The following is an 11,093-nucleotide window of genomic DNA, read 5'->3' on the forward strand; positions in this document are numbered from 1 at the left end:
TCGACACCTTGACAAATGTAATTCCATGTAGAAACATGCGTTTAAATAAAATATTTTACCAAAAAAGTTACCCACGCTTTAACTTGACAGACTGTATAAATGAAACGCGCATCTGACTTTGATGTGTTGATCGTTTTACCACAATTTTTAGAAATATTTCTAAATATTTTGAAGTCATCTTAAATTTTGTTTAAAAATTAATTCAAAAAAGTTAAAAATCATTCAATATTTTTCCAGTAATCTTAAGCCGGTTTTTGGTTCCCTTGGAACGTTTCCAAATTATTAAAAAGCTTATTTTTTTCGTAATCTTCGGAAATCTATGTTTCGTTTTAATTCTTCTGAGACCTTTTCACAACTTAAATGGAAAAATCTTTGAATATTTCTTCAATTTTCTTTAAAAATTAATTTTACAAGCTAAAAAATTATTCGAAATCTTCCCAGGATCACAAAAAAATGTGTCATTCTCTTTAATCCTTTCCAAATTCTTAAAAATCTTCTTGGTCCACATCATAAAAAATCTACATTTTGTTAAAAAAAAATTTTAATCTTCTCAAGATTTAAATTATTTACGGATCTATTTAGAACACCTAAATATATTTTGAAAGCATTCAAGGTTTTGCTACAAAATTAAAAAAAACCTGCATAATTTAAAAAATTATTCTGAAATCTTCCGTATTCTTTGTAGTTATATTTTGAAATTCATAATTATATTATTAATATTAATGAAGTTAATTTTTTTGCAAATCTTAAATTATTTAAATTTTTCCCAGAAATTGTATTATTGGTAACAGTTATTTTTTTTATTACCGGTACCCAAAGTCGAATTTTCTACCAAAAAAGACAAATTTTCAATAAAATAGATGAACTTGCAACAAAATAGTTAAATTTTCAACCAAGACGATTAAATGTCTATCAAAAAAGATAATTTTTCGACGAAAAATAGAATAGTTAAATTTTCAGATAAAAAAGTTGATTTTCAATAAAAAAAATTTGATTTTCAACCAAAGAAATAGATTTTCAACCAAAAAAATAAATTTCCGACAATAAAAGATTTATTTTAACAAACTACACGAATTTTCAACAAAAACTTGAATTTTTTAAGGAATTTTCAACCTAATAGTTAAGTTTTCAAGCAAGGAAATGAATTTAAAACCAAAAAGGCGAAGTACTCACCAAGAAGATCGATATTCTACAACACAAGACAAAGTTTCAACAAAATATAGACATTTTCAAACAAATAGCTGTACTTTCAGCTGAAGAAGATAAATGTAAAATCGAACATGAAATAGTTAAAATTTCAGTTAAAAAATGAATTCTTTATTTATAATGTTTCCCCTAAGGCATTACATGATTTCCATTCCTCACAATACTTCCGCCTTTTTTTTACATATTTTATTAAATCTTATCCTTAATATTTAGTTATTTGCGCAATTTGGGATGTGTTAGCGAATGAACGAGCGAGCGATCGAAAACGAGAGTGCAAGCGAGAGAGAAGGGGGGGGGGGAGAGAAAGAAAGAGAGCGCAAACTCAACCGCATATTAATCTACTTATGCTATTACATAACCATTACTTACAAATCTTTATCTTTCTAATCTAATCGACTTCCTTATCCATCCTCCAATAAAATCTTTACCACATCCTCTTGCCAGCTTCCTTTATTTTCCATTGCCCTCCTACATCATTCCCATACAATCTTATATGCTCCAATGTTTCCTCTTCCCATTCACCTATTCTGCACTTTCTTTTCTCTTCCTTTTCCCAATCTGAAACCCGCTATTCTAGTCCGTCTTCACTCTCCCCATCCCTTTTCTAAATACTTTGGTACTCTTTCCTTTCTTAACATTTAATACCATTTATTATATTTTGATTCCTCAATCACCCCCCTCTTTCTATTAATTGTCTTTCCTCTTCCTTTTTCCAATTCTTCATAGTTTACTTTAGTCCCTCCTGCAGCATCATTTCAAATTTCGATGCCCTCTTTTCCGCTCTAGTACTTAATTTTTTCCTTTACGATTCTTCTTTCACCATAGATCTCAGCGTCCTCCAGTTTACTCCTAGTCCCTAGTGTCCACCTTATATGGTATACCGTTTTTGTAAACTCTCAAACTCTTTCCTTTCTTTTCATCCCCATATATCTGCTCCTTAACCTAATACCGGCCATACCAGCGTTTCAAATAAACACCTTCTTCTTCTTCAATTTTCTTTTAACCTTCTTTTTCCTATTCCCCATATTTGTTTTATAACCCCTGCTGTTTTTTTATCCTTTCTCTTATATGAGCTCTATTATTTCCATTTGTTTGCAAGGTATTTTCCAAATTTGGTGTGCTCGACGATTTTCTTCTTTCGAAAAAAATGGAGCAAAGAGTTTGCATTAAATTTTGTGTGAAAAATGGAATCCAGTGCTCTAAAACTCTTGAAATGTTGACAGTTGCATACGGTGAGTCTACTCTGAGTGAGAAAAATGTGTATAAGTGATACAAGCTGTTCCAAGAAGGCCGAGAGGATGTCGAAGACGAACCTCGCCCTGGGCGTCCCAGCACGTCAACAACAGATGAAAACGTTCAAGCAGTGGAAGAAATGGTGTTGAAAATCGCCGAATTACCATCAGAGAAGTTGCTGAAGATGTTGGCATATCGGTTGGCTCATGCCATGCTATCTTTTCGGACGTTTTGGGCATGAGACGAGTGTCAGCGAAATTTGTTCCAAAACTGCTTAATTTTGATCAAAAGATCCATCGCATGACCATCGCTCAGGAGATGTTGAATGAAGTCAATAATGATCCTGATTTTCTCAAAAGGGTTATAACTGGCGTAGTGCATCAGGAATTCTTACCACAAGGTCGTACGGTCAGTAAAGAGTATTACCTTCAAGTTATACGCCGTTTGCGAGTGGCGATACGCAAAAAACGTCCGGAACTTTGGAAAAACAATTCGTGGCTTTTGCATCACGATAATGCACCTGCTCATGAAGAGACCCATAAAAGGACATTGATTTTCAGCGATTGAGGAGATAAAAACTGCATCGCTGAAAGAACTCAAAGCTATACCACAAAATGATTATCAGAAGTGCTTAGATGATTGGAAAAAGCGTTGGCACAAGTGTATTATATCTAAGGGGGATTACTTTGAAGGGGACAACATAAATATTGAGGAATAAATGAATATTTTTTGAGAAAACCATAAAGTCACCTTATTTTCTGAACACACCTCATATATGCAGTTGGTCATGACTTTTTCTACATATCCTGGCTGTAGTTTAAATATCAACAGCCTTGACTAACCTAACATTTGGAAGTTGCATTGGGAAGTAATCATTTTATTCTAAGTGGCTAGTACGCACTGTTAAATAAAAGAAAGTTGAAAATTAGGTAAATATTATTCCAGTTAGTTTTCTTATTAACAATTATTTAGTCTAATATCGCAAAGCGAATAGTTGCTTTGACAGGTGTTCAGGTGGCTGACAGCGCGGTTCAGCACTCCACAACTCTCAGCATTGAGCCAAAATTCTGTCTCCAAATGATACTTTACCCTAGATGCCCAGATGTGCACCTAGGTTCAGAGGAATACATTTGAGACTTGAAAATTGTTTCAAATGCTCATTGGGAGACCAATGAAATTTGAGCTGCAACAAATTTAAAACCAGCGTTTTTCTGTGAAACAGATAATGTTTTGTACACTCCTTGCAGGAGAAAGATGTGAAAAATGACTGCCAGTGATATTCATGAGCACATGTTATGTGCCAGTCCTTGATTTTTTTAATGCATTTACTACATCGCGTATAGGTGTATTGAAAAAAAGTTTTAGCTTCAAACCCGTCATCAAGGTACACTTAAACGCTCAAATCCTGGCGAGCACTGCGCTGAGCGTGGCAACTCAGTGAATGCCGTCATAAGCTTCTAATAATTTGAATATCTCCTGAACTATTACATGGCCCACTCTGAAATCTGCACACAATCTTCTTAGTAGAATTATAAATAATTGCAGACTGTAAACAGCTATAACAAAACGGTCAGACATTGAAAAACTTTAATTTGTTTATAACCATTGCGAAAAACATGGTTGATATAATAAAAAATGCATTATTTACATTTTTTTATAAATATTATACAAAAAAAGAAATTTAAAGACGACGACAATTTTTCCTCAAAATGAATAGTTTGCGAGTTATCATTGATTAAAAAGGTTTGAAGTTTATGCACTTCAAAAGTTGAAAAATCATAACATTAAAACAAAAAATATTATATTGAAACAAAATAATACGTGTAGATTATTGTAATCTAAAGAATACAAGAAAAAAAGTCTACAATCTATTTTTAGTTGTACATCTGATATGGAATAATTTATATAGTTATTTTTTATGCATATTAGAAATGTATATATGATAAAGGATTTTCTAGTTTTGGTTTTACTTTTCCTCACAATTTTTTATTTATTTTAATCTTATTTACTCTCTTATTTTTATTTTATATTCATCATAATTTTATTTATTTTGGAAAAGCTGGAAAAGGGCTTAATCTTATTGCAAATTTCTTTATAGTATTAAGTCTGTATTTATTTTCTTGATTTTATTATATTACATTTTTTAGTTTTTTGGTAAAGATTTTGGTTTTTATATATTTTAACTTCTAGAGTTTTTTAAGATTTCTTATTTTACTTTATTTTTTTTTCTAAATTTCTTTTATATACTTTCAGATGAATGATCTTCACAATATTTATTTTAAAACGCTGGAAAAGCGTTTAATCTTATAGAAAATTCCTTCAAAGTAGTCAGTCTATATGTACTTTTCTAATTTTATTTTATTATATTTTTTCATTCCTTGGCAACTTCCATCACTTCCCTCTCACCTCATAATTTCCCCTCTCCCTCAATTTTCCTTACTTCCCTCATTTCCCCTCACCTTAATGTCCCCACAGTTCCTTTCCCTCACTTCAACTCCCCCATTTCCCTCTCCCTTTGTCCATTTTCCTGCTTCTCCTCCCCCCTTACTTTCCCACCCTTTCCCTCACTTCTCCAACCCCACTTTCCCTCATTTAAAAAAAGTACGACAGAAAATCGGACTATCACCCTACCGAAACCATAAGGATTTCAGCCCGGGGCTACGAAACTCAAAAAATGAATGTATAACAAAGTATTTCCACTTTCAAATGAGTAGATGAACTTTGAAACAAAAAAAATTTTCTTTTGCTATTCAAGAACAGCAAAAATCTTGAAAACTTATAAAATCTTTATATTAGGTCATTAGGAAAAAGATCCTGGGACCAACGTAAATTTGACAGGATGATTCAAGCAAGAATTGATTTAAATACCCTGTAAATTCCAGATTTTTCTGTCTTTATTTTTAAGTAATATTCATCTTGAAAATGTATTTTATATGTTTTTTAAATGTTAATAAAAATACTGTATAAATTGTTCTTAATGTGATTTTCTCGCTATAATAAAGAAACTTTTGTAGATCATATAAAACGTTTTTAAATCATATAAGATTTTCTGTAAAATCTATAACAAAATGTTGGAAAATGAAACAAGTTTTTTTTCTAAAGAAAGTGTAATATGCGCGCGCGTGGCGCGCACAAGGATCTGGTTTTATATAAGAATCCGATGATTCATTGTTCAAATATGAAAATTGAAATAAAAAAATTATTTCTTAGCAAATGTCGATGATAAAAAACCTTTTTTGTAAATAATGTGATCCAGTTTGTCTCTTCCAGTCGTGAAATGGTCCAGAAGATGTTGGTTGAGCTTTGTAAAATGGAAACATCCACATTGTACGTTTGTTGTAGAAAACAGTATTCGCAGTATCTTGGACCAGGGAAGAAATCAGGCAAGTAATTGAAAATAAAATTTAAAAAAAAAATAAAATTAAAGTCAGATTTTACCCATAAACTTTTTTTACGTTTTTAGGGAATATATACTCTTTTGGTCCAGGGCAGCTCAATTACTGATAATTTAAGAAGACATTTGGTACAATTATCCTCATCGATTACCTGCATGAGGATGAGCTTGACTACCAAATGGGGTCTTTACGCATGGGAGAATCTTGAAGAATTTTCAGTCGACAACCACCTGCTCATTTCTCCCTGTTCTTTCAAGGGTCGAGCAATTACAGAATCCAACATTCAGGTTAGGACCCGTCTATAAACTAGGTTATCAATTTAAGGGGTAGGGGGTAACCAATGACTAAACGGGGAGGGTGGGATCATTTCCTGATGATAAATATTAACAAAGTCTGCCCTGCAACAACATTGTACAATGATAACTTAATATTTTTCACATCACTTTCATATTTTAAACTTCTCGCTCTTTCCCCTATTCTCCGCTTTTCACCTTTTTAAAAGCATTCCTCATCTTCATCCTGTTTTCAAGAAATGCCTCACCCCCCTAAATGCGAGCCTAGTTAAGGGAGCGCGATACAAAATACTATTTTTGATTAAAAGTTTATTCTTTCTCATTGAAAATTCTACTTTTACATTTTTGGTTCGGAATTCATCTCGTTTGGTTAAAAATTCCACTATTTTCTCCAAAAATGTAATTATTTTTATAAAAACTCAACTACTTTGTTAAACTAATTATGTTAGATGAAGATTCTTCTCTTTGGTCGAACATTTTATCGATTTCGTTGAAAATTTGTTTGTTTTTGTTAAGAATTAATTTCTTCAACTGCAAATATAAAAAATCTATTTTTCGTTGTAAATTAATAACTTAAATTAAAAATTAATATTTTTAATTGAAAATTGATTCATGTATTTTGTATAAAATTCGTATTTTTTTCTAGAAAATGTACCTTTTTCGTTCAAACTTTATCCTTTTTGGTTAAAAATGCAACTAATTGGTTGAAAATGCATTATCTTTCTTAAGGATTCAACTAATTTGTTAAAAGTTCGTCTTCTTTGGTTAGAAGAACTGTTTTAGATCTCCAATGAAAATCAACTTGGTTTAAAGTTAAACCAGTTGGTAAAAAAATTTGTTTTTCCATAATTTGAATTGCAAATTCTACCTTTTGCTTGCAAATGAAATTTTTTGTTGAAAATTCATATTTTCACATTCAACAATTAAAATATTACCATTTAGTAGAAAATTTGTCTTTCTGTTGAAAAATCATTGTTTTTGGTTGAAAATCACTATTTCATTGAAAGTTAAAAAACTTTGTTAAAAATTTATTTATTTTTTAAGATTTACTCCTTTGAATAAAAATTTAACAAATTTATTGAAAACTCGTTTTTTTGTTGTTGAAATTAAATATTTTATCTGAAAATTAAATGATTCTAAATGTATGTAAATAAAATTGTATCCTTTATAAGTTGAAAATTTAACTATTTGGTAGAAAATTTATTTAATTTGTTAAAAATTCGTCTGTTTTGGTACAAAAGTAATCTTGTTTGTTGAAAAATTATCTATTTAGTTAGGTATGCAATTACTTAGTTAAAAAATGTTGTTTTTTTGTTGAATTTAACTGGTTGAAAATTCATTTTTTTGTTGTTGAAATTTTATTTTTTGTAAGAAAAATGTTATGATTCCATTTTTTGCGAATATATCTTTTATACTGTAAAATTTAACGATTTAACAACAAATTTATCTTTCTTGATTGAACATTAATGATAGTGTTGAAAAATCGTCTTTTTGGGCAGAAAATTAGTCTTGTTTGTTTTAAATTCATCTTTTTAGCTGAGAGTGCAAATATTTTGTTGAAAATTTACTTTTTTGTCTGAAAATTTACTCTTCTAAATTTAATAAAATATTTATCCTTTATAAGTAGAAAATTCAACTCTTTAGAACAAAATTCATGTAATGCATTTAAAATGCGTTCTTTTTTGTAAAAAAATCAATGTTGTTTGTGGAAAATTGATCTTTTTGGTTGAGGGTGCAATTATTTTTTTGCAACACATTTTCTAATTGCAAATTTAACTGGTTGAAAATTAGTTTTTCTTTTGTCGTGGAAATTTGATTGTTTTAACTAAAAATTTTGCAATTGCATTTTTGGTTGAAAATATTTCTTTTTTATTGTAAAATTGAACGATTTGATCAAAAATTTATTTTTCTTGATTTAGCATTAATGTTATTTTTGAAAACTCTTCTTTTTGGGTAGAAAATTTAATTTGTTTGTTAAAAATTCATCTTTTCGGCCGTGGATGTAAATATTTTGTTAAAGAATTTTTATAAAAATTTTATTTGTTAAAATATCCCAAAATAATTAGAAAAAAGCCAAAAATTGGTAACAAAATTTATGAACGGTGTTTCAAAGAACAAATTATTTTAATTCAAAAGTTTTCAATCTGAAATCATTCAATTTCGAGATTCTTCAATTAGAAATTAAATTTTTCAATTTTGAACACTTTGAATAGAAATGATACGATGTTTGCTCATTTCTGATGAAGTCCAATTTCCAAAATTTAATATGCAGTATTGCCTTTTTTCAAAATTCAAGTAATATAAAATTGTTTGATTTGGAACGTATATGGTTAAAAATCGTTCTATATATACATATATATGTATGTATATGTACATATATTTTTTTTTAATTGCAAACGCTTTCGATTTGAAATTATTGTCTCAAAACATTGAAAACTATTATTATTAAAAGAATGTAATAGTAGACTTTTACGTGTTGTGTGCGTGTGGATTTTTGGCTAGTTTCTAAAATAAATATTAATTTTCTCTTCAGGAATACGTGAGCGACGTTACTCAAAAATTTCTTCCTTCAAATCACTCACCATGGCAAGTGCTCGTCATCAATTGTTTCATGAGAGGGGTGGAGAATCAATTTTGCCTCGTACGAGTACATCATCTTCTTCTTCGTCAAGAAAATTTGACCTTGGCAGATTTCCTGCCACTAAAATTTTCTCAAGAAAACTGGATCTGTCAGGAAACCGATTCTCCATTCACGAATCTTTATTCTGAGCCTTCCGCTCTTCCTCGACTCCATCAGAAACTCACCGAAAGCTTCAGCAACACCTGGAATGAATTTTTATGCAATAATGATCCAATGGAGAGACCGGAAATTTTCAAGAAACAAATTGGCCTTTTACTTTGTGTCAAAATTGGTGTTTTGGTAATGGTGTCAACGATGAAAGTTCTCACTAGGTAATTATTTCTAAGAGAACGTCCATTAATTACGCAAGGAGGATTTTAAAAATTTTAGACACTCTCTCCCCCTATTGTAAGGATTTGTAAGATTTTTGTAATCCCCTCTCATTTTCAAGTAAGATTTTATATTTTTGCATCATTTTTTAACAAAATATCAATATCAAAATGTTTAGATAGTATTTTAAACAATTCCAAAGGATTAGGAGAGGTTTCAGAGATTTAGAGAAATTTTAAAAGAATTTAGAGAACTTTCAAAAACTTTATCAAATTTCAAGATATTTTATGTTAATTCATAAGATATTGAAGGATTTCGACGGATTTTAAGAGATTTGAAGGGATTCTAAGAGTTTTCGAAATATTTCAATAGAATTCCTAGGATTTCAAGACATACCGAAGCATTTTCACGAATTTGGAAGGATGTCAGGGGATTTTAATGAGATTTGGAAGATCTGAATTGATTCCATTAGATTTCAAAGGCTTTAAGGGATTTTAACGGCTAAGAGATTTTAAGAGTTTTTAAAATATTTTGATATAAGATTTCTAGGGAATTTAAAAAGCTTAATTTCAAAAGTTTTAAAGAAATGTAAGAAGATTCCAACTGATTTCCGAATATTAAAAAGAATTCCGAGAAATTTTAATGTCTTTTAAAAGATTAAGGGATTTCAAACTCTGGATATTTCATAGTATTTCACGGAATTTCAAGGAGGTTATCTACTTTTCAGAGCTTTTAAGGGTTTTCCATGGCTTTTAAAAGATTGTAAGGGATTTTTGTGGGATTTCAAAGCTTTTAAACTATTTTAAGGATTTAAAAGTTCTTTTTCGTATCTAAAAGAACTTTAAGGAATTTCCACAGTTTTAAAAAGATTTCAAGGGATTCCTAGGAAGCTCAATTGTTTTAAAGGGATTGCAAAAGATTATTACGTACGATATCCATGGAATTTAAAGATTTTCAAAAATTTTCACATCACGAAACTAATTTTTAATGAATTTTCCAAATTATTAAAACAATTCAAAGGATTTTAAAGAATTGCAAAGATTTCCAGTTTCCAGAAATTCCCCAAGATTTCATGAAAGGTGTATACCAGATTTCAAGAGTGTTAATCTCCTCGAGTTTATATTTTTTGGAAGTACGAAATATGATATATTACTTAATAAAAGCGAATGACAATATAATGTGAGATATAATGTGTATAATAGTATAAAAAGGAATTTCAACAAATAAAACAAGTTTCAAGTAGCTAATTAAAAAAAAATGATGAGAAACAAGAAACTTACGTACCACAGAAAAAACGGAGAGTACGAAACGTTGCAGATAATTAATCTAGCAGGGTCGAATTATTTTTTCCGTTTTTTTAATTAGTCAGCTGATTACTCCAAACTAGGGTAAACTATTCGTGGTCACAGGCCTGTAACCGTGTAACGTGCTATCTCTGAACGAGTACAGCGGAGGTATCTGTGATGCACCAGGGAAAGTTTACATCAGTTTGGTGCTTCAAAGTAGCATTTAACCTGCTTGACCAATTCCCTGCACCATTTTGTGCCCTAAGTTTTTTTGTTGAAGAAATGCTTTGCATGGCTAAGGATTCGTAGGATTTTCTATACCCTTTCACTCTGAAAAAGTCTTACGTAATTAATGGAAGCCCACTAAAAATAAAAATATATAAATTGAAGAAAAAAAACCGAAAATTTAAAATAAATTTCAGGAACTATAGAAAAGTCGAGGGTCTCAGGATCACAGAAATACTTCCAGTTCTCCAAAGGGAAGCACGCGTCAGAAATTTTACATTACGAGTTGTTTCCAATGCATTTCTGACATCTTTAAATCCTCTCCAATTTTCACGATTCGTCATCTCATGGATTTGGTATCTGGTTGTGACTCTAAGTCTTAAGATGCCAATTTTAATTCTCAGAGAATTAAAAGCTCTGAAATCTCATCACAAACATTATTATCCAGACACACTGACTTCAGTTTTGTCTTGCTATTTACCATTAATATTTCAGGTAATTTGCA

At 30.2% G+C, this 11,093-nt stretch overlaps 1 protein-coding gene across 6 annotated transcripts in view; it reads left to right on the forward strand.

The window, feature by feature from the left end:
- The window catches only part of LOC117175944, a 35,689-nt gene that overhangs the window by 2,666 nt on the left and 21,930 nt on the right, over positions 1-11,093 (forward strand). For 5 of the 6 annotated variants that reach the window (XM_033365811.1, XM_033365810.1, XM_033365809.1 and 2 more), the window contains 4 exons: positions 5,710-5,822; positions 5,903-6,121; positions 8,661-9,079; positions 10,786-11,083. In XM_033365811.1, the coding sequence (XP_033221702.1) occupies positions 5,710-5,822; positions 5,903-6,121; positions 8,661-9,079; positions 10,786-11,083 (1,049 nt within the window). Of the gene's footprint in view, positions 1-5,695; positions 5,823-5,902; positions 6,122-8,660; positions 9,080-10,785; positions 11,084-11,093 lie in introns of all 6 variants that reach the window. The other variant, XM_033365813.1, reaches the window with a different exon arrangement.

Source organism: Belonocnema kinseyi, chromosome 7 (assembly GCF_010883055.1).
Source record: "Belonocnema kinseyi isolate 2016_QV_RU_SX_M_011 chromosome 7, B_treatae_v1, whole genome shotgun sequence".
NCBI classification, from domain to species: domain Eukaryota; kingdom Metazoa; phylum Arthropoda; class Insecta; order Hymenoptera; family Cynipidae; genus Belonocnema; species Belonocnema kinseyi.